This window comes from Schistocerca serialis, chromosome 7, assembly GCF_023864345.2.
Source record: "Schistocerca serialis cubense isolate TAMUIC-IGC-003099 chromosome 7, iqSchSeri2.2, whole genome shotgun sequence".
Taxonomy (NCBI): domain Eukaryota; kingdom Metazoa; phylum Arthropoda; class Insecta; order Orthoptera; family Acrididae; genus Schistocerca; species Schistocerca serialis.
Window position 1 is genome coordinate 612,662,385 of NC_064644.1, and position 25,558 is coordinate 612,687,942.

Genomic DNA, 25,558 nt, shown 5'->3' on the forward strand with positions numbered 1-25,558 from the left:
AAATGACATGTTCAATGGGTGCTTTGAAAGCAGAACGTACAGGTTGTTGAAAAGAAGAAACAAACATGTTGGAACATGTGGTTTGGGTTGGAACTGGTAATTTGCACTTAACAGATTATTCACTGCCATGTGATGCACAATACACAAAGCTTGGTTAGGAGACCAAAAAATACTATCTTTTAGGGTCCTGAAAGAATCCTGGGAAGAAATGAATCATTTCAGGTCTTAGTGAAAGATTATCTGAACCCTTGCAGAGGATAAGAATGAGTTTTTGACATAGTAGGTAGCAAATACTATTGACAATTTTTTGTGACTCGGTGCTTTGTTAGCAATGACTTGGGAAGGCATCTTGGATTACAACAACATAACACCAAATATTTGTTTGTAAACTGTCTGAAGAAGGTCCTTACTGTGAAAGCCTTGGAAAAAAAAAACCAGCAGCATAAGCCACAATCCACAGAAAGGCCTCAGAGAATGAGTATGTGTGTTCTCTTTGTGTGTGTGTGTGTGTGTGTGTGTGTGTGTGTGTGTGTGTGTGTGTGTGTGTGTTTCTATAGATAAAGTGTGCATGTAGCTTATGCAAATGATATGGTGTAAGCCAGTGTTCATGCAATAGAGTTGTATTCCGAACTGTGTGAACATGTACAAGGTTATTACAAATGATTGAAGCAATTTCACAGCTCTACAATAACTTTATTATTTGAGATATTTTCACAATGCTTTGCACACACATACAAAAACTCAAAAAGTCTTTTTAGGCATTCACAAATGTTCGATATGTGCCCCTTTAGTGATTCGGCAGACATCAAGCCGATAATCAAGTTCCTCGCACACTCGGCGCAGCATGTCCCCATCAATGATGAGTTCAAAAGCATCGTTGATGCGAGCTAGCATTTCTGGCACATTTCTTGGTAGAGGAGGTTTAAACACTGAATCTTTCACATAACACCACAGAAAGAAATCACATGAGGTTAAGTCAGGAGAGCGTGGAAGCCATGACATGAATTGCTGATCATGATCTCCACCACGACCGATCCATCGGTTTTCCAATCTCCTGTTTAAGAAATGCCGAACATCATGATGGAAGTGCGGTGGAGCACCATCCTGTTGAAAGATGAAGTCGGCGCTGTCGGTCTTCAGTTGTGGCATGAGCCAATTTTCCAGCATGTCCAGATACACGTATCCTGTAACGTTTTTTTCGCAGAAGAAAAAGGTGCCGTAAACTTTAAACCATGAGATTGCACAAAACACGTTAACTTTTGGTGAATTGCGAATTTGCTGCACAAATACATGAGGATTCTCTACCGCCCAGATTCGCACATTGTGTCTGTTCACTTCACCATTAAGAAAAAATGTTGCTTCATCACTGAAAACAAGTTTCGCACTGAACGCATCCTCTTCCATGAGCTGTTGCAACTGCGCCGAAAATTCAAAGCGTTTGACTTTGTCATCGGGTGTCACGGCTTGTAGCAATTGTAAACGGTAAGGCTTCTGCTTTAGTCTTTTCCGTAAGATTTTCCAAACCGTCGGCTGTGGTACGTTTAGCTCCCTGCTTGCTTTATTCGTCAACTTCCGCGGGCTACACGTGAAACTTGCCCGCACGCATTCAACCGTTTCTTTGCTCACTGCAGGCTGACCCGTTGATTTCCCCTTACAGAGGCATCAAGAAGCTTTAAACTGCGCATACCATCACCGAATGGAGTTAGCAGTTGGTGGGTCTTTGTTGAACTTCGTCCTGAAGCGTCGTTGCATTGTTATGACTGACTGATGTGAGTGCATTTCAAGCACGACATATGTTTTCTCAGCTCATGTCGCCATTTTGTCTCACTGCGCTCTCGAGCGCTCTGGCGGCAAAAACGTGAAGTGCGGCTTCAGCCGAACAAAACTTTATGAGTTTTTCTACGTGCCTGTAGTGTGTCGTGACCATATGTCAATGAATGGAGCTACAGTGAATTTATGAAATCGCTTCAATCATTTGTAATAGCCCTGTACATTATGTAGTTGGTGCGGTTACCCAGGTGTTTATCAAAAGCAAACAGCTGCGCAAAGTTAAAATATTATACCTCTACTTCCAGGAAATAAATCACAGTTTTCATCCTTGATTATTAGATCTGAGTAAAAGTTTTTAACAAATCTGGGTTTTGGTGTTTCCACTTTTTTCATAGTTTAGTTAATAATACTTTGAGGAAGTTGTGTATTAGGTGTCATACTTTCTCCTGTAAATATAAATCAGACAGTAAAAAAATGTCAGGGTAGTTTCCTTGGATGATGGTAATACAAGACTTCTGTAACTTAACAATACCCAGACTAATATTTGATGAGAGCCAGGGAAATTGTACAGATTTGCTTGACACCTTTAACCAGTTGCAAATCATAACCCACATTGCATTTTACGTAGTTATAATCCTATTTTGGTAATTCCTTTTGTTTAAGTTTTTCTGAACATTTGTGTATGCTTGTCTTTAATTTATTTTGAGATACAGTTAAACATCATTGCTTCCTTCCTACAGTGATCTTTATCAGCAAAGAATTGTCATCTATCCTCTAATGTATTAAGTTGAAATGTTTCAGTACACCTATATTGTTACTTGTTTCATCATCATCCTACATGAAGCCTACATTGTTCTTACATCAACTGTTTCATGAGTTTTGGAATACACTGGGTAATAGGACTAGTTCTAAAGAGTACATGTGGAATTAATCACAACGGATAATGTAGCTGCTTTTACTTTTCAGGAATGTATGTGTATTTCGGTTGTCATATTATTAAACATTCAGTTCTTGCCTCCATTATTTGAGGTTTGGGGTATTAACAGAGTCTAATTTTCATATGCACAGCATTACAAATTCCATGTACTATTTTTTCTTAATACTTTTTTGCAAACTTTATTATTATTATAAGTGTTGCTGCAGCATATATGCAGTGTAGTGCTAATCCGATGGGGTATATAAGGACCAACATATAGGCAAGCGATTAATGTGGCATTTGTGTCTTTTTGACGGGTGTGCAGTAATTGCAGAAATGTGAACTGTGGCAACATTACTATCAAATGCATCAAAATAGAACCAATGTGGTGTTCTTCATCTCTTGTTTGCCAGAGGACAAACAGTAGTGGACATCCATTGTTGAATGAAGAATGTGTTGAAAACAACCATTGTGGAATGGTGCACGAAGTTCCATGCTGGTCATTATAATGCACATCCCCATACTGAAAATTTCATAATGCAGAAGTTAACACCAACTCATGTGAGAGACACTTGAGCAACTACCCTATAGTCCTAATTTCTCCCCAATTGATTCTCATGCCTTCAGGGACTTAAAAAGACCTCGAAGGGTCCAAGATTCCTGTCAGATGAGGATGTGCAGTAGGCAGTTACAGACTTCTTCATGCAGCAGGACACTGTGTTTTACCAAACAGATATCTTCAAACCAGTACATTGGTGGGATGATTGCCTTAGTGCTCACAGTGATTTTGCTTGATTGGCATACCAATTCTGAACTGTACAGCCTTTGCATGCAAAGTTTTTGATTGACCCTGATATTATTACTGTTGTTGTTGTTGTTGTTTCGTTCAGTGAGCAGAGTGGCTGCACAGTTTGAGGCACCATGTCACAGATTGCACGGCCCCTCCTGCCAGAGGTTCAAGTCTTCCCTCAGGCATGGGTGTTTGTGTTGTTCTTAGTATAAGTTAGTTTATGTGGTGTGTAAGTCTAGGGATTGATGACCTCAGCAGTTTGGGTCCTTAGAAATTCACACACATTTGAACTTTTTTTGTTTTTTCGTGTTGGCCAACTGAGGACCATGAAGTTCAACTATTGTGTTTGGAGTGGGTTTTGATGTCGACCCACTAGTTGTGCATCTTATAACTGTGTCATTCCTTCCTCTCTTTTGTCCACAGAGCACCAGTCTACTCTCTTGATGGTTTGTCTTCGAACCTCATTTGGTTAAGAATTCTCTTGATAAATATCTGCTCTCTCAAATCTCTTTCTGTACCTTCCAGTTCCTATAGATCTTTTATCGCTTCTGTTTACTTGCTGACTTGATCTTCCTCTTTCGCCAGCCGTTCAGTATCCTGTAGATATGTTCATACAAGGCTAGAAGTCTCATCCTATCCATGTCCATGATTTTTGCACATTACTTGCAAAGCTCCTGGTCTGGTCATCTTTTATACTGATTATGTTTCTCGACTGATCCCAGTATCTTCCTCATTATCTTTCTCTCTTGGATTCAAAGTTTCTCTTTGTGAAACCATCATGTTAAATAATTGGCACTCTGAAGCATTTAGGACTTCAGGACAGATAACTGTTGATAGTGCTTTATTTTGGTGATAGAGAGGGTACACTTTTTGTTATACGTTCTCTTGGTCATTTAGTATGCCAGTTCCAGCTTGTTTACTTGAGTTGATAATGCTTTTTTCCTGGCAAGATTAGGTTTCAGTCATTCTCCCAGGTATTTAAGCTTGATGTGTGTGTGTGTGGGTTTTTTTTTTTTTTTTTACTTCTCCTGTTCCAGATGCGGTGTGCTCCATGGAAAAAACATTTGGAAGTCCCTGTCTACTTAACTCCTTTCAAAACTCTCTTATTGCCTTTAGTAGTGCAATATTAAAGAGGACAGGGGGGTGACTATTTGCATGTCTTACTCCTGTCTTGATTTCAGAAATTCTTGAAAATGTTCCTTCAAACTTTACTCGGCATCTGATGTTGTTTGAAATCTGTTGGAAAAAATTATCTGTCTCCTGATCCAGCCCTAGTTCCTGTAGGTTTCTCATGAGAGTTGATGTATCACTTGAATCATACGTCTTCTTAAAATAAAAATAAAAGACAACAGCATACTTTTTACCAGTCATTGTCAGCTGTCATAGCATTGACTTTAAATTAAGTAGTATTATGTTCAGTACAAAAGTGTTCTTTTCAGAATCATCAGTGGTAGGGAAAATATCACATGCAGCAGGTATCAGCGAGCTCTGTCCATAATTATTAATGTCAGTTACGTCTTCTTTCTTATGCAAGGGATGGATAAAAGCAGAAGTCCAATCACTAGGTAATGTTTCAGTCTCACAAACATTTTGTAGTATCCCCATCAACTTGCTTACTGTCTTATCTGTAGCTTGCTTCCATGATTCAGTTGGTGTTGAATAATCCACATATGCTTTGTTGTTTTCAAAGGAACTGGATCATATCTATCATTTCTTCTTTGTTCGCTGATTTAAAGTTTGATTGCTTGATGTTATCTTCATAAGTATAGAATGTATCAGGTGGTTCACAGGTAAGGAGATACTCAAAGCAATTGGTCAGATGGCAATTGTCTATAGTCAGCTCTCTTTCTGTCTGGTCCTCTGAAATGCAAAGTTGGTGGCTATAATGGCCAGGGTTTTTAAAGCTTCTTAAGAAATTTCTGGTACTGGTATTGGTCTTCTTGAAGACTTCATCCAACTGTGTTAATTGGTCATTTGCGGCTTCAGTTGTACTTGCCTGATGGTCCTGACAGCTGATTTATGTTGCTCTATGAACTTATCCTTGTTGTCATATGTCTTTTTCAAGTTCTTTTTCAGCCACTCTGTCTCTCTCCACATCACCACTTCATCACTGTCCATATCACTGCTTCATCACAGGTTGTTGTCCACCAGGGATGTTTCTTGTATTTTAGCAATGGAGCTGTAACAATGGAGTTGTAACTTCATTAGGTCATCCCTCTGTTAGTCTCAGTTTTACATTCCAGTGCTTCCAATTCCTGTGTCAAGTGATGACAATTTGAAAGTTTCTGTAAATCAAAGTTAATAAGCTTGAATGATTTGGTTTTCTTAGTGGTCTTGGGTTGAAATGTTGGTTTTATTTTGAGAGGTAGTGGTCTGAATCTAAATTTGCATCCCTTAGGCTAACACTTTTACATTCTGGGTCTGTCTATATATTTCCTCCAGCTGGCTACATGGTCTGTCTGTAATTCTCCCAAGAGGTGGTTGAGTGATGTCCCATCTTTTGCTTCCTTTGCAAATGCTTGAAGGCCATTTTATTCACTATCAAGTTTAAAACCTTAGAGAGTCCCTCTAGTCTAGATTCTCTCCATTACTGTTGTTTGGTACATGGGCTGGGTATTCTCTCTCAGCATCTCTAAACTTGTGCTCCTTCCCTAATTGGGCATTGTAGTCACTGACTAGGATGGCTGTACGATGCTCTGGGTCCATGCTAATTTTGTCCACATATTTCTTCTAAAAATTTGTCATTATTTTCAGTATTATGTTCCTTGTCATCATCATCATTGTAAAAACCAGCTAGCATCTAATCACATTTGTTGGTTTATTCATCTCACATTTTGTATAAAATCTGCCTTTAACTGCAAATAAAGGGGAGCATGGAGGGAAATGATAGGTGACCAAGACCATAATAGGCTGATCTATTCCAGACTGTATAATTTACAACTGCTTATGCACACTGCAACAAAAGTGCACTGATGGAGAAGCCATTTTTTTTAAATTCATGTCATAATTTGGAAGCACTCATTCAAAACATTGATTATAACAATAAGTAATGTGAACATTGATATTTGTAAATGTCATGCATAAGGTGCTTTTTTTCTCATCCCACTGAAAACAATATATTAATGTTTTGCTGTATTCATTTTTCCATTATTTAGAATATTCTTCTACTGCATTTTACGTGTAATAGTAAGTCCAATATGTTACATTAAATGCAGTTAAAATATTACTTTTGCATTTTAGTAGAGTGAAAAATATTAACATGTTATTCTCTTCAGATACAGATAACAGATATGTTGATTCTGTGAATTTATTGTCTTTCTTTCCAGCCTGGAGCCTCGTATAACAGCAAGTGTGAAAGAACTAGGAGACTTACTTTTAGCTATCAAAGGAGGAGGGCAGGTTACACTGAATCAGCCATCTCAGAGACATGCTGTGGCAGCAGAAGCAGATGAAGTGTTGAGACCACTTATGGATTTGCTTGACGGTAATTTATGTTGGCTGCTTCTTTTACTCCTGATTGAGATGTTTTGATAAATTCATTTGTTTAACACCACGACTTTTATAATAGAATTGGTTACTGAAACATCCTACATGTGTTCAACTAAAATTTTAATATTAATTTTTGTAAGTTTGAAAGAAACATATCGCTCACTTACAAGAACAGTGAGACAAATAAAAAATACAATACTTGAGGAAACTATACCTAAAGAATTAATTCTATAAAAGTTATACTGAAATAGTATAAGCTTCCTTTAAATTTCAAGTAAGCATTGTTGGCAGTAAATTATGTTGTATTTTTGTGCATATTGAGGCACTTCACACCTGTTTTTCAGTGACATAAATAGAAGATGCCATTTCGTAACTTGTGTCACTTTTATTGCTGTGGTGCTATATGTTGTGAATCGTTTCAGTTAGATAAATAGAAATTGTGTCTACATTTATATATCAACTTTTGCTCTACGATATACCACAAGCAAAACTTATACGGAAAAATGCACTCGGTTCTTTCGCTTCTCGATTATTTCATCACTAGTGAATTTAAGTATTTTATCCGCATATGTTTTAATCACTTTATCTGCTCACAATTTAGGATCACTATCACTGTACGCTGAATCGTGTGAAAAAACAGTTCTAAAGAGACTGTTGAAAGAGCTGTGGAAAATAGTTATGAGAATACTGGAGAAGACTGTTGTGCTTCCTCCAATGACAGACAAAAGTGTAAGTTCTCTCTTTCTTCTTTTGCCTGTATCGTCTGGTATTTACAAGAGCCGTTCTATAAGTAAAGCAACAAGGTTTTTCTTCTCTGCTAATTTCGATTGAAAAAAATGTGGAATTTACTGAGGGACATCGTGGAATCGTGTTCTGGTAGGTGGTGGCACTATGTGTAGCCCACAGAATGATGTTTGTAATGGAGGTTAATTCCAATTAGAGAGCTGCCAATGAGTTTGTTTTGGTGGAAAACCAGAGCATCACTAATATTTATAGGCCCTTGTCAAGCAAGGAGTCTCACCGTCGCTATAGGGTCGCGCAGGCTTGTGCGATCTCCCGCGTGTCAGCCAGCCACACGGCAGTGACTCCCGTAATGTCGAAATGCGCTGTATGTACCGTCTTTTGTGGTGGTCAGTAGATCACAATCAAAACAGTTTGTAGCTCAACTAAACATCTCTTTTGGTAGTACTGACACACACATCAACCTGTTGAGGTGTGTGACCGCTGGGTTGCTCACTGCCTAACAGAAGACCATAAAGAGCAATGAAAGACCGTCTGTACAGAATTGCTTTCACATTACGAGGCTGTTAAACATCATCAAGGTGATGGAACGTGGGTTCGTTGCTTCAAAAAAAAAAACAAAAACAAAAAAAAAACAGAAATTGATGGAGTGGTGCCATACCACCTCTCCTCCAAAGGAAAAGTTCAGAGCTGCACTGTCAGTCGGTAAAGTCATGGCAATAGTCTTCTGTGACTCTGAAGAGGTCATTCACTTTGATGTCATCCCTCATAGTACAATGATATATTCTGAAGTGTATTGGGATACCCTCAGGAAATTGAAGAAATGACTTCAATTGTTCAATGCCACAAAAATGTAAACAAACTTCTCCTTTACCGTGACAGTGCGAGACCTCACCCAAGTCTGCACACCTGATGGGATCTCACAGAATTTCATTAGACTGTTCTTCCTCATCCACCTTACAGCCCAGATTTCACAACTTCTGACTTCCATCTGTTTGGCCCCATGAAGGGTGTACTCCAAAGGAAGCAGTACACGGGTGACGGGGCGGTTATCGATTTGGCAAGAAGTTGTCTGCAATCTCTGCCAGTAGATTGTGTCACATTAGGCCTAAATTGTTAGTAGTGATTCGGAGATCTGTGTTTGATCTGCGTGACTTTGATACGGGGTGAGGCATCTATCACTTTGATAGCTGCAGAAAGATTAAATATATTGACAAGTGGTATACATTAAGTTGCAGCAAATAGTTTAGCACATTATTAGACATACACAAAGCATTTTTAAGGTTTATAGAAGGTGCATTAAGCTGACTTTGTTTTTTAATTTGTTGAATTTAATCATACGTTGACACAGCCCGTCCCAGTAAGGTGGCTTAAGGCCATCACATTGAATGGAGAATATGTTGAAAAATAAGGTTTCGTAGCCAAAATCATGGGGAATAATATGGTGTGTTCAAATCTTGAATAAAACCGACCTACTTTCAGAAAAAAATGTGTTGCATTACTTATTCGACAACTCTTGTATTTTTTAACATGATTGTATGATGTATTTGGAGTAATTTATAAGTATTGTACACTTTAATGAAGTTGTGTTTCATGTTTGCTGAAGTCACTAAAAATATTCACATAAATATGTATTTAGTGAATCCCAGTACAAATTGAATGCTATACAGTGTCTACAAGAGAATAGTAATTTTAACTTTAATTCTGCTATAATTGTTATATACTGCCACTTTTCCTTTGTCTATTTATGTAAGGCAGTAAGAGAGGGACTTAACTATGAATGATAATGCTGCTGCTTTTCTGATTAACGCCTTGTGATATGCTGTTTCCGTTGTGCTTGAAGTAACTACAAATAGGTTTATGTATTGATATCAACGCACACAGAAAAGAAAGCAAAATATTGTAATGCATATACACAATGGAGACTTGAACTCCATGTACTGAGATTCCTGTAATTGTTCATCTACTGTACTGTTACTGAGTTGTATTGAGTCTTTATGTGTAGCCAATGATTCAACTTGTTTCAGTTTCTAAGAGACAAATTTTCATGAATTCATGTTGTAGCATACACCAAAAGTAGAGAGATTAGAATGTGGGAATTATTACATTTTGCTATACATCTCAATTGTCAGCTACAAATATTATCTAACTGGTACATAAGACTTATAGTGATTCATCAGTAAGCTGATCTACTATTATCAAGTGGCACAAAAGTTTTTAGAGTATCATAATTCAGAATTTTATGATGTATTATGGCTGATACATAACTTTAATTAGTAAGAACATATTAATTTTTATCAAAGATATTGATAGGCAATGTCTTGTTTGATAAGAGGAAAAATTTGAGGGTAATTCAATTATAAATATCTCCTGCATCGGAGAGAAAGCATTCTGTTGCCTCAGCAAATAAAACAGCTCAATGTGTCATGTGTGGGATATTTTCAGAGCTTCGTCATCATGGTATTTCAGCTCAGGATCAGCAAGTCACATAATATCAGCATGTTTCATAAAGATGCTTGGCTATTCATATTGTTGCTACAAGTGAGTACTGTGAGTACCTCAGTACAGGGTCAAATGCTGTGGGCAACAATGTTCTCATGACAGCAGTCACTATCTACTATCATAATTTGTAGTAGCAGTTAAACAGGCCACAGTCCAGTTTTTCTTTACCAGTTACACAGTGATACATGCCAAAACCACATTAGGCAATGTAGCGATGTGCCCCATTTGGGATAGGGCACCATTCATGTAGGTGGGAAAGATATTCTCATGTGATTGATGTTTTCATTCAATGAACAGGGCTCCTGATGCTTTTGTCATCGAATGTTACTGGAAATATCTATTTCTTTACCCATAGTATGACACAGATGACCTCTACCACCAGATGGACAACACTCCACGCTGTCCTCCACTCCCCCCCCCCCCCCCCCCCCCCCAATCCCTCCTCTCTCCCAATTGTGCCAGACTGATTTGACAAACACTGCACACACATTCGGGAGCTCATGTGCCGCTACCCCTCCTTCCCCCCTCTCCCCCCACCCACCCACTGCCCAAGTTCAATTGACCTCCATCCTAATGAACACAACTAAAATACCATCAAGCAAGATGTGGCTTTTTTTGGACCCATCTGCAAACAATCACAATGAGTGTGGGTGGTGTTCAGTGCTAATGGATCATGATGGATCTCAAAAATGTTTGGTGTCTCATGAAGTCCATATGATAGAGTATTGCAACCACCAGTTTCATGAAAGGGGCTTTACATGGTAATAAGTAGATGTCTATAATATAAACGTCTCATGAGTTTATATATCACATTCCCCAACATGTTTGTAATTTAAATTAGGTGACTCCTGCCAGGACTTGTTAATCATAAATGACAGTAACAGAAACTTCCTAGATAAAAATTTTATAGGCATAAGTGTTTTCCTGCTGAATGACATCTCAAATGAGTATAAGTTGAGAAATGACCCATAATAAATGAAAATCTTTTTTCCTGAGAAACCTAAGATTAAAAAAAAAATCTTTTTTCTGAAATCCTAATTTAGAAATGTTATGTCATGGAACATTCTGAACTCTGTCAACTCTTGTTTTTGGCCTATGTAAATGACCTACTACAGTCATTAAAATCATTTTGATAAACAACTATGTTCATTTACAACACAAATATACTAATAAAATGCCTAAAGAAAACTCAGTCAACACTTACATGATTCATAGCAAAACGTTTATTTTAATCTTAGAAATCCAATCTTATTTATTATGAAGTAATAACAATGACTTACAGGGTCCAGAAAAAAATATTAAATTATGCAGGTCACATTAAACTTACATTCACTATTATATGATTAATCTCTGATTGCCAGTTTGGTTTACTGAGTCACTTGCAAAATTATTCAGATAATTTAATGAAGTATGACATTAACTTGGTTCCTTTTTATTCCATCAGGCTGCACCAGATTCAGCAGAATTTAGTGTCCTCAGATACAGACAACCAAACTACTGTTTCTACTTTACACAAAAAAAATCTTTTCCACATAACATCATTTACATACCAGTATCTTCAACATAATTAAAACTAATCATCATTATAACTATGAAGGTTTTTCAGAAAGTAATGAACCACATTTTTTCCCTCATTCAAAAACAGTGCTATGAATGTGGAACATTAGGTATGTATTATTTGAAGTCTCCTGAGTGAGCATGCCAAGTTTCCTTCACATCTGACAGACAGTGTAGCTGCAGGACAGTTTCAAGATGGTGTGTGTAGGTGTTGTAGGTTACAAATACCATGCCGTTATTGAATTTCTCACTGCAGAAAAAGAAACTGTGGGGAATATTCACAAATGCTTGTGCAAAGTCTATGGAGTATCTGCTGTCAACAGACATACAGTTAGTCACTGGGCACAGAGGGTGAGCTCATTAGGAGGAGGTTCGGTGGAGCTCCACAATTTTCAGTAGTCGGGGAGATCATCCATGGTTGTCACACCTGACACCTTATCTAGCCTTCATGGACTTCCACTTACTTGGGCTATTAAGGGTGCCATTTGTGGAGGACATTTTGAAGATAGTGAGGAGGTGACTTACACAGTGAAGCACTGGCTTTGTCACCAGGACAAGGGTTGGTACTGACAGGGCATACACGCCCTTGTTTCAGCTTGAGGAAGACCATAGAACGGGATAGAGATTGTGTGGAAAAATAGGGTGTGTATATAAAACAATTCTTTCATGTGTCTAATTCTCATTATGTTCAATAAAGAACTGTTGAAGAAAAAAGTGTGGTGCATTACTTTCTGGGCAACCCTCATAGTATCCATAAACCATCAACATCACACTTCTGTACATCTATTCAAAACTTTATCTATTATTTATTATTTATTTATTTGTCCAACAATCATTTTAGTACATTGTTTATACATGTGGTATAGGACAGTGGTAAACGTCATTAATTTACAATATAATAGTAATTTTAACTACATCGTTTACATAATGAAAATGCATAATAATGTAGGTTGATGTACTACATTGCTTCCTCATGTGATACTAGCATTATTAAATTAGATGACATGATAAGCACAACATAAACCATATTATGAATTGACAATTAGCAAAATTTGGTAAATGAGGTTTACTTATTATGATGTTCCATAAATTCAGACAAATAGTAGAAGCAGTGATCAAGCAAGAACTGTTTTAACTTTATTTTAAATGCATTTAATGTTGGTATGGATTTTAGGTAAGAAGGCAAATGGTTTTATAACATAGCTCCAGCATAATACTCTCGTCTTTTGCATAAGTTTGTATTTACTGTGTTCATGTGTAGGTTCATCTTCTGCCGAGTTTCATATGTGTGTATATCATAATTGTGTCTGAAGGGATTTTCCTTTTTTAAGATGCTCCCTTTTGTGAAAATTAGTGTTTCATATATATACAAGCAAGGTATCAGCAATATTTTGAGAGTTTTAAAAAGTGGTCTACAGGAATGCTTGCATTTAGGTATTTTTATCATCATGATAATCTTTTTCTGTATTTTAAATGTTTTTGTAGAATTTGTGGAATTCCGCCAAAAAATTATTCCATACTTAAACAGTGACTGTATACTACAATGGTACATTGTCAGGACTGATGAGCAGCTTGTATACTGAGTGAGGATGCTCATCTTTTACATCAACATATTTGTAATCTGACGTTCCCTATATCAGTACTAGACATTCTTGTAAGATGTTACGCAATAATAGTATACAGAATGGGTTCTTTAGCTTGCAATTTTGTGTATCATCTCTCTATGTGCTAACTGCAAATACATAGGTAGTAACACATATGTCATCAAGATAGTAAATTATGCCATCCACATAATATAACATATAAGGCAATGTTTATTAATAAAATTACTTTTCATTGAATGTATTTCATTTATCTGTAATCACCAATTCACCAATTCAATATCTGTGTGGTATAGCAGTATGATTATTAAATTACCATTGTCTATATTCAGGGGCAAACTAATAAGAAAATTCAATGCATACGTACAGATATTAGTTAATCACAAAATTAACTACCTAAAGTATACTACATACTATGCCTGGTTATCAACTTCCAAAACTTTATCTCAAAGTAACATACACATCATCAGTTTCATCAACTTCGAAATATTACCTCAAAGCTAACTATGTATCATTATTATCTCCAAAATTTTTATTGTTATCAATCTTCTGGAAATGGTATGTTCATATGTTCAAGTAACCTGTATGTTTTCATTATCATCATCATAAACGCCCTCTTTCAAAATATTATCTTAAAGCAAACCTCTTTCAAAACCTTATCTTAAAGCAAACAGTATATCATCATTGTTATTGTCATAATCTTAATCTCCTCCCAAGTAGACACAGTATTCATATTCTGGTATGTAACTCTCTCATTTTGGAAGAAAAATATGGTTGTGGATTACTATGTGTGTGTGTGTGTGTGTGTGTGTGTGTGTGTGTGTGTGTAAAACAGTAGAGTTGCTGCTGTCTTTGTTAGCACTGATTTGCAGCTCAGGTAGACACTGTTCTATCACCAGAGAAGGAGTCTTCTATTTTGGACAAAGGTTGCTCTTTTAGTACAAACAAAATTTTAGTTCTAAATTGTTTTACAGGAAATGACTGAATCTCCTTAAATACACCATTAAATAATTTTAGAGCCACCATTGGGGAACTGTTCTGCATCTTAGTTGATCAATATCTTGGCCTGTCTATACCGCCTTCATAGTGAGTGCTGAGTTGATGAAGTTCATTCCGCTTCCTGTACATCTCATGATTTAACTTTGTGTGAATAAGCCAACTGAGTAAACCTCTTAACGTGGAAAAAATTGTGTGCAGTGCATTTTTTTCCTTTGAGGTACTGATCCTCATTCCTTTGTTATGTAATAAAAGCACATTTTTGCACCCTGCAGAATGGCCCCACAGTAACAGTCCACAAGTAATGTGACCATGGAACATTGCAAAGTGTACTGTTAGTAGGTACTACTGTTATATAACATTTTTTAGTTTCCTCAAGAGATGTAGAACCCTTGGAGTTTGGAACATTCATTTTTTAATGTGCTGTTGCCGAGTTGATTTGGTGTCAGTGAAAAAGCCCAGAAGCTTAACAACTACTGTGTCACCCAGTGCTCCAGTATCACTTAGGCTGCATATTCTCCTCTGTATTTTGTCTTCATTAATTTTCATCTTGTTCATCATGAACCAGTCCATGGCCTCACTGAATAGGACTTCTGCTTGTTGAACAGCATGAAATACATTCTCCTCTTTTGTGAACAAAGTTGTGTCGTCAGCAAACTGCAAGGTGTGCCCTTTGGAGTCTATGTCATTAACAAAAATTAAGAACAACAGGGGCCACATTACAGATCCCTGTGGCACACCATGTTTGAAGCCGTTTCACCTGAGTCTACTCCATGCACTTGTACAGTCATGTCATCTGTTATTTAGGTAGGATTTGAATTTGTAGAACAGCTCCCCCAATACCATATGATTTTAGATTGCTGAGAAGGGCCGTATGTGGGATACAATCAAATGTCATACCAAAGTCAGAGAATTCCTGTGCTGTCGACTCCTTGTATTCAAGACCCTGACTTATATTTGTAACTAATTCAAGTACTGCTGTCATAGTTGACTTTTTCTTCTGAAAGCTGTGCTGTGTATGATAAAAGAGGATATTTCCTTGAAAAAAATTCAATAGCTGATCTTTCGTTATGGACTCCATCACTGGTGCTGTAGATATAGGCCTGTAGTTCAACACTCCATGTGGATTACATTTTTTGTAAACTGGTACTGTGTGTGCTACTTTCTGGAAGTCTGTAAATTCCCAGGTATCAAGGCATTTATTTATTTATTACATCCTGTAAATATCAGGCTTCCCTGATTATTTGTAGCTGTTTACTATTTTTATTGTCTTTTGGGTACACTCTCTTCCACATTACCATGCTGCATTTATTTTCAAGCTTCATAGCAGCAGCAGGATGTGTTCTGAAGTCAAGAATTTCACCTATTGCACTTTCCCCTGTGTCTGTAATATATTCAGTAAATTCAACTGGATTGCAAGAATTTGAGCAAAAAGAGACTTTTGCCTATGTTCATTAACCAGATCCCATGCTGCCTCGCAAGGATTGTGAGCTTCTTTAATTTTGCTTACTCTACTTATTTTCTGTGCATCTTTTTGGCCTGTAAATAATTTCAGTATAGCCTGTCCTTAATGCCAATAACCTCAGTGGCTTTGACTTTATCATTTAGTAGTTGTACAATGCATTTTATTTTAGCTGATCTAGAGGAGTACCCACTCTTTACTTTGACAGTTTCCTGTATGTCTTTTTATTTGGCAGTTGGATGTCCCATGAGTTTTAATGAAAAATTATTGTCATATTTAGCTTGAAGAGTCTGGAACATGGAACAGAATGTATCATTTTTGTGGAAGTTCTTCATACATTTGATACCAATCTGGAGAAGACACTGCAGATTTGAAATCACCTAAATTTTTCATTGAAATTACCCTACTTCTGAAAACGTAATTTGAATCCCAGCTGGGAATTTTTCAGCTACTTAATGATGTTGTCCATAGCTTCATTGTTACTGCACTGTTCTCTGCAAGCATAGGGACAATGACACTTACTTTGTAGTCTCAAGTATTTAGGATTGTGACAGCTGTATCAAGACAGCATCTCCTCTTGTTGGTAGAGAACTTGCCACAAATGGTCCATAGCTGATTAATAAGTTCATACAAGCTCTACCTTTGTCACTACCTTCCCCGATATGGATGCTGATGTCTCCACATAAGGCAGTTTTTGTTCCAAGGCACACTAGATAACACAGACAGCTTTCCAATTTGCTGATGAAATTTTAAAAATTGCCATTTCAGGAGTGGTACACAGAAACAGCAATTAAGTTAGCATCTGGCAACTCCAAAGCAGCCAATTCTAGATCCAAGTCCACACAGAAATTATTTACATGAATTTTCTAGGCACTGAACTTACCATTTGCATATACTGACACACCACCATGTATAGGAAGATGTATTTTGTGTCAATGAGTAGTAATTTCTTATGTGTATAAGTTGTATGTTTCTGATAATCATCATCATATCTTAGCACAGAAAGGGTGCCACTGATTTACAAGATAATTGTGACAGATGAATAGAAAAGCTGAAGAGATGATGCAGCACAGAAAAATGAAAAACTGAAAATAATCTACATGGCTTGGAGCCATGTATCACCAAGCAAATAACTCATAAAGAATATGATTCACTTTAGGATGTACGTCTTTACTGATCTACATTCTGTACAACACCCTATCATGATCAAATGTAATATAACTATATGATTTTACTGTATATTGCAACCCAGTTTCTAGCATAAGACACAGCACAATATATTCAGTGGTTCACCCAGCCAAAAATTTTTCTTCATAGACAAATCTGTATTCTTAAGTTTTACTGTTCTACTGCCATTGTGTGTGTGTGTGTGTGTGTGTGTGTGTGTGTGTATGTGTGTGTGTGTATGCCATCTTCCACTTATATTTAAACACATTACAAATTTTACTCAAATATTTCTCCCACCAGTTGAGATCCAGCTGTTTACAAAATTTGGCTAGTCTTTGCCTCACTGATTCCATAGACACAGTAGATTTTAAATAGCTTTCAGCTCTCCTTTTGGAAATCCAGCTACTTCTGTCAGCTTCACTAAAACAGCTACATCATTTTCTCTGTCTGCTGGGAGAGGGGGGGGGGGGGGGAATTCTTTTAAATTTCCATAATCCCTTACATCCTAATCTTCATTCTCTACTTTGATCAAAACTTTGTTTTCAACTTCTACATAATAATTACATGAATTATCTACTTCATATTTTATCCTATACATATCAGATACATTGAATGTTCCTAACCTGTAATAAAGTATCATTCTGTTCAACATGCAGCTCTGTTTTACTTTCTGACCCATTGTTCTGTATACTGCTAGGTACTTGATTTCTGTATTGATTATTCTGTCAAATATATTATTTAATTTATCTGTCACATTGTCTGTTTTCTCACATGCATTTGTTAATTTCCCCTTTAATTCATCTTCAGATTGTGTTAATAAGTCATGTAGTCCATTCATTACCTTGTTATATAGTTCTGCTGTCTCACCACTCAGTTTATTTTTTGTTTTTTTTATCTTGTCATTTATTTTTGCTATGTTATCAGCTATTTGGGCACTCAGTCATTTCCAATCCATTTTGTGGTTTACAAGTTCCTTCACCTCTCTCAATACTCTTTCTAATAAAGTCTGATGTAACCCCAGATCATTCTCGGTTGTCAATACAAATTTGATGCTTGCCATTTTTATTTCTTATAGTGACAGTGTTGTTAGCATATTCCGATGAATGTGGCTCAATAATTCCTTGGCCAAGCCACATATGGACTTGACTTAAAAATTTCTTTCTGTCATGGTGAGAATGTTTGGAGTCTGCTGTATTGTGTTTTCTTTTTTTCCCAGCAACTTCATGCTGAAATTGGTGTACTTTGTATCTGTGAACTGTAATTTGTCACTAAATATTCAATATGTTTCTTTTTTAACACTAACTGAGTTTTCAATAACTAATTCTGATTCATTTACTATATGGTAACTCCTGAAACAAACGTCTATTTCTGGCTTCCTGTAGTGACTCCAGCACTTTGTACTAAAGCTTCAGTTTGATCAAGAAGATCTTATCTGGTTTCTATGACTAAATCCCAGAGAAAGCAGGTGTTGACAGATGTAAAAATTACCGAACTATCAGTTTAATAAGTCACAGCTGCAAAATACTAACGCGAATTCCTTACAGATGAATGGTAGAAGCCGACCTCGGGGGAGATCAGTTTGGATTCCATAGAAATGTTGCAACACGTGAGGCAATACTGACCCTACAACTTATCTTAGAAGAAAGACTAAGGAAAGGCAAACCTATGTTTCTATCATTTGTAGACTTGGAGAAAGCTTTTGACAATGTTGACTGGAATACCCTCTTTTAAATTCTGAAGGTAGCAGGGGTAAAATACAGGGAGCAAAAGGCTATTTACAATTTGTACAGAAAGCAGATGGCAGTTATAAGAGTCAAGGGACATGAAAGGGGAGCAGTGGTTGGGAAGGGAGTGAGACAGGGTTTTAACCTCTCTCTGATGCTATTCAATCTGTATATTGAGCAAACAGTAAAGGAAACAAAAGAAAAGTTTGGAGTAGGTATTAAAATCCATGGAGAAGAAATAAAAACTTGGGGGTTCACCGATGACATTGTAATTCTGTCAGGGACAGCAAAGGACTTGGAAGAGCAGTTGAATGGAATGGACAGTGTCTTGAAAGGAGGGTATAAGATGAACATCAACAAAAGTAAAACGAGGATAATGGAAAGTAGTCGAATTAAGTCAGTTGATGCTAAGGGAATTGGATTAGGAAATGAGACACTTAAAGTAGTAAAGGAGTTTTGCTATTTGGAGAGCAAAATAACTGATGATGGTCGAAGTAGAGCGGATATAAAATGTAGACTGGCAATGACAAGGAAAGCGTTTCTGAAGAAGAGAAATTTGTTAACATAGAGTATTGATTTAAGTGACAGGAAGTCGTTTCTGAAAGTATTTGTAGGGAGTGTGGCCATGTATGGAAGTGAAACATGGACAAGAAGAGAATAGAAGCTTTCAAAATGTGGTGCTACAGAAGAATGCTGAAGATTAGATGGGTAGATCACATAACTAATGAGGAGGTATTGAATAGGATTGGGGAGAAGAGAAGTTTGTGGCACAACTTGACTAGAAGAAGGGATCAGTTGGTAGGACATGTTCTGAGGCATCAAGGGATCACAAATTTAGCATTGGAGGGCAGCGTGAAGGGTAAAAATCGTAGAGGGAGACCAAGCGATGAATGCACTAAGCAGATTGAGAAGGATGTAGGTTGCAGTAAGTACTGGGAGATGAAGAAGCTTGCACAGGATAGAGTGGCATGGAGAGCTGCATCAAACCAGTCTCAGGACTGAAGACCACAACAACAACAACAACATGAATAAATTCATTGCCAATCCAGAAACAACTTAAGTAGCATGTTTCAATTTCAACATCGTCTGTTTTAATGGTACCTGTAAAATAGGCAGTGTTTTTCTCAGATTGTGACAGGATCACAATTCTGTCTTGCAGTCTTGAAGTATCCAGTAGCTCATAAATATGTTGGTGTAATAAATTAAGATTTCTTTGACAGCCAGTGAGTGCATTCACCTGACTGCTACTTGTTTGGACATTTTTAAATTTACATCTGTTAGTTATTGATCTGCTACCCAATTGTGATTTATGAAAATCTGTGCCAGACCTGGACTCGAACCCAGATTTCTTGCTTACCACAAGCAGTCACCTTTGTTACAAGCATTAGGTGATCGATTTAGCAGACTACAAGAGAAGGATGTAGACAGTGTTACATGTTGTGAGCATTAGGTGACAAACTTAGTGGAAATGCGACATATGAAGATTTGGGTTGGTTAGGAGAGCAAGCGTGAATAGGTAGCCAAAGTGGTTAAGGTTGCTGATTGCGATAAGTGGAAAATCCAGGTTTGGGTTCTGGTCTGACTGAGATTTTCATGTCACTGTTGGTGGTGGTAGTGGTGGAGGGGGGGGGGGGGGGGGAGGTCTATCCCTGATACATCTGATGTAAAGGAATTTGGCAGTCAGCAAATTAATTCTGAAAATATTTCATACAGCTGTGGACCATCAACAGTGTCTGTTGTTTCAGACATGCATGTAAGTTATCATTTACATTCATTGTCATCTTTTGATTATTCTTCTTTTTTTTCATGCATTCATTTGAGATATGCCCAAACTTACTCCAACTGACTCATCTCTTTCCCACACTCTATTGGTTGCAATTGCTTGACATATGACCACTGGCACCACAGCTAAACACTTTTCATTTGGAACACAAGCTGCATTTCTGATCCAGAATGAGATTTTCACTCTGCAGCGGAGTGTGCGCTGATATGAAACTTCCTGGCAGATTAAAACTGTGTGCCTGTCCGAGACTCGAACTCGGGGCCTTTGCTTTTCGCGGGCAAGTGCTCTACCAACTGAGCTACCGAAGCACGACTCACGTCCGGTACTCACAGCTTTACTTCTGCCAGTACCTCGTCTCCTACCTTCCAAACTTTACAGAAGCTCTCCTGCGAACCATGCAGAACTAGCACTCCTGAAAGAAAGTATATTGCGGAGACATGGCTTAGCCACAGCCTGGGGGATGTTTCCAGAATGAGATTTTCACTCTGCAGCGGAGTGTGCGCTGATATGAAACTTCCTGGCAGATTAAAACTGTGTGCCCGACCGAGACTCGAACTCGGGACCTTTGCCTTTCGCGGGCAAGTGCAAGTTTGGAAGGTAGGAGATGAGGTAGTGGCAGAAGTAAAGCTGTGAGTACCGGGCGTGAGTCGTGCTTCGGTAGCCCAGATGGTAGAGCACTTGCCCGCGAAAGGCAAAGTTCCCGAGTTCGAGTCTCGGTCGGGCACACAGTTTTAATCTGCCAGGAAGTTTCATATCAGCGCACACTCCGCTGCAGAGTGAAAATCTCATTCTGGAAACATCCCCCAGGCTGTGGCTAAGCCATGTCTCCGCAGTATCTTTTCTTTCAGGAGTGCTAGTTCTGCATGGTTCGCAGGAGAGCTTCTGTAAAGTTTCGAAGGTAGGAGACGAGGTACTGGCAGAAGTAAAGCTGTGAGTATCGGGCGTGAGTCGTGCTTCGGTAGCTCAGATGGTAGAGCACTTGCCCGCAAAAGGCAAAGGTCCCGAGTTCGAGTCTCAGTCGGGCACACAGTTTTAATCTGCCAGGAAGTTTGCATTTCTGATGATTGTGTTACATGTCCTTGACATTTTTGTCACTTCAGATTCTGATGTTTTCATAACTATAAATTTTTTTGTTATTTCAGCAACAACTTTACCCCAGTTTCATAAATTCTCAGTTTTTTCATAGAATCTTGCATATTTTGTATGTCACAAAAATGTGTTGTTCATGAATCATCTTCTATCCACATTTATCATGTATTAGAATAGCATGTCCTCATCAGGGTCACCATGACTGGCAATATCTTTCTTTCAGCCCTTGAAGAGACGTCCCATTTCCTCTGTCATTGTGACAGCAGTTGGAGGTTCTCTGCAACACTAATATGCACACTGAACACTTCTTGCATAGCTTTTTTGAGTTCAGATGTTTGGCTCTTCTTACCTTTAACCAAATCATTTTTTCTGCAGTTGGCTCCAACTTACTACAAATGTTGTTTCCTCGGAGTCCATGATACACTGTTAAATGGATGTTTGTCACTGCCATAAAATGACTGCAATGTATGCCCTCAAAATCATGAAATTATAGTGAAAATTTATGTTGGTCATGATAAAAATTTTGCTTCATTTTTTCATCTGTTTCTGGATTAGAAATTTCATCATCTTTTTGTTCAATAAAGTCCATCTTTTATTGTTCTTAGGCCTTTGGCTCCAAAGCAATGGAAAGTGGAAAAAGCGTATTGGATACCTTAATGTAGAACTGAGCAATACATATTACCTTCTTTGCTCATTAAAATCGTGTTGTAGTGAGGAAACAGTAATGAGTGCATATCATGCCTACTTCCATTCTTGCCTTAAATATAGAGTAAGTTTCTGGAGACACTCTAAAACAGCTAATAGCAATTTCAAACTACAAAAAGGCCATTAGAATCATGTATGGATGCAAACCTAAAGACTCTTGCAAAGCTCTTCTTAAGATATCTGGTATTCCTCCATTCCACGTGTATGCATTATGGAAACCCTTATATTATTTAAAATAAATGTAATAGATAAGGACTGCAGACAAAAAAATCTCTGATATACATGATCACTTTACCAGAGAAAACAAAAATTTACTTGTTAAAAACATAAAAGCAATTACTGAAGTCAAAGTCTTTGGAAATTTTCTGAAGTCATATTTACAACATCATTGCTTTTACTCCATTGAAAAATATTTAAATTCATGAAGTGTATTATATAAATAATTACTGTATAAAGTGTTTTGCTGTAACTTAAATAAGTATGATATCAATATAATGGAAGGAAACATTCCACGTGGGAAAAATTATATATAAAAACAAAGATGAGGTGACTTACCGAACAAAAGCGCTGGCAGGTCGATAGACACACAAACAAACACAAACACACACACAAAATTCAAGCTTTCGCAACAAACTGTTGCCTCATCAGGAAAGAGGGAAGGAGAGGGGAAGACGAAAGGAAGTGGGTTTTAAGGGAGAGGGTAAGGAGTCATTCCAATCCCGGGAGCGGAAAGACTTACCTTAGGGGGAAAAAAGGACAGGTATACACTCGCACACACGCACATATCCATCCACACATACAGTATGTGTGGATGGATATGTGCGTGTGTGCGAGTGTATACCTGTCCTTTTCTCCCCCTAAGGTAAGTCTTTCCGCTCCCGGGATTGGAATGACTCCTTACCCTCTCCCTTAAAACCCACTTCCTTTCGTCTTCCCCTCTCCTTCCCTCTTTCCTGATGAGGCAACAGTTTGTTGCGAAAGCTTGAATTTTGTGTGTGTGTTTGTGTTTGTTTGTCTGTCTATCGACCTGCCAGCGCTTTTGTTCGGTAAGTCACCTCATCTTTGTTTTTATATATTAAATAAGTATGCATAGAGATCACTTTCAGAAGTGTACTTATTACTTGACTTGTCCAATGTCTTATGCAAAAGATGCTTTTGTAGATGACAGGACCAGTAAATACAACACAATAGCCTTTTGATTTGCATCCTCCTCATCTTGTTCATAATCTAGCTGTTTACATTCTTTACTGTCATTAATTTTCAACAAAAGTTTTTCTACTTTGAATGAATAAAAACAAATTTCAGTCTTCATTTATATTCTAATCCTACTGTGTGTATGTAACATATTGGAGATTCTTCCCTACATGGGTTCTGCTAAATGGCTCTTTGATGAATGACTTCTTAGCTTCATGTTTACAATATTTTGATTGTAAAGTAAAGCCAGAAAATACAGTTTTTTTTCCATTTTCTGTGTCCTCTAGGACGCCTTTTGAAGACTTTCTTTTGTAAAGGTTTAATTGGTTTAAACAGTGCCGAGGTTATATTTCTGTTTACTTTTTTTACTTCAACTAACACTACTATTTGAAGATATTTTTTGAACTTGCTAAAGTCAGCAATTTAGTTCACCTTTGACAACATTCTAAAATAGCACAATAGAATCTGTTTAAATGTATTCATATTTATGCATAGTTAACCTGACATTGCAAGTTCTAATTTGGCAGTTATTTCTTCTATTTTTTCATTGCTTTGTTGCCACAGGCAAAACTTTGGTTAAGACAGTTTTTTGTAAAAATCACAGACAGATTTCTACAAACTGTGTTGTCAGTCATTTAATTGGGCCTGAAAGGGTCTGTGACTTAGGCGCGCGTCCACACGTGCCACACACACACACACACACACACACACAAACACACACACACACACACACACACACACACACACACACAAAATGGCCAGTACAACACCGCTTGAGTCTTCTTTATTTTCGCCTCTGGTGAATCAGCACACAGATTATTTACCGTCTCTGGTGCTTCACTTCTGTATCAAGAGTAACAGAGCAGGGATAAATCAAATCAGGTTATTCTGAGAAAATTATATGAGGATATTGGACACTTGTAGTATTAGGTGAAGGGTAAACACTGTAGAGGAGAGACACCAAGGCATGACTACAGTAAGCATGTTCAAAAAGATGTAGACTGCAGTATTTCTACCAAGATTAAGTGATTTGTACAGGACATACTAGTATAGAGAGCTGCATCAAACCAATCTTTGGACTGAAGACCACAACAACAACATAAACAACAACAACATGGTAAACGTTATAAAAAGTTTTATCAGCTGTGGAATGCTTCCATGTACTCTGAAATGATTTTCAATGCTTGTACTTCATCCAACTGTTAAAACTGAGTATTTCTTTATCTCTATTGACACTCACCATGGGTTATTGGTCTGTGTTATTTCTATACTTGGTTTGCTCTTGTGCAAGCCATAATTCTACCACTGTAGTGATGCCTTTGTTTTACATTTCATTTTTTGCTTTGATTTCAGATGATTTTAAAGAACCTCACAGATAATGCCAAGAATTTGGCTGCAAATGCGAAGATTGAAGACATGTCTCGTCTTTTCAAGAACCACATGGCTGGAAAACAGGATGTAAAAAACGCTCTTAGTGGAGTAATGGTAAGTTAGTTTTTTTGTAATATCAGCACATAATGTTTAAAAAATCATCAATATTGTGAATGAAGTTCTGATGATAGTGTACATTAATGCATTATATAGCATTGTATAATTACTATTTCAAAAAACATATACAGCAGTTAAACGATACAGTACTCTCTAAAAATTATTATGCATTTATTTTCTAGGTTTGAAGGAATACTTATAAGCATATCTCCTGTTCTCATTTACACATTTAAACTTAAATTCTAATCAAGTCTTGCCCTAAATGACAGGTTCATTGCAGTATTTAAGAAATATTTGAGACAGTAAGCACAACATTTTTTGAATGTGATCTCATCCTTTAGAAATGATTGATGAAAGCTTGTGACTGCAAAAACAATGGAGTGGTGTTTGAAATAACTTTTATGATAAGAGTCTCAGTTTTTTTTTTTTTTTCATTTATATTTTGCACAACACATTCCAGGAAATGATTCCTATTTTCAAGTGTGCTTTCTATGTCCTATGCTATTTATGCATATGGTTTTGATATATGAAGTACTGTATTATTCTTTTGTCTTTTTTGGTTTCTTGTGATCCAGTTGTTTAGA

General features: G+C 37.3%; 1 protein-coding gene across 1 annotated transcript in view; it reads left to right on the top strand.

Annotated features, from left to right (window-relative positions):
- LOC126413295 (uncharacterized) overlaps positions 1–25,558 on the top strand; it is a 640,882-nt gene that overhangs the window by 528,289 nt on the left and 87,035 nt on the right. The window contains exons 24-26 of the mRNA XM_050083195.1: positions 6,803–6,960; positions 7,567–7,694; positions 24,840–24,971. Of these exons, the coding sequence (XP_049939152.1) occupies positions 6,803–6,960; positions 7,567–7,694; positions 24,840–24,971 (418 nt within the window). The remainder of the gene's footprint in view (positions 1–6,802; positions 6,961–7,566; positions 7,695–24,839; positions 24,972–25,558) is intronic.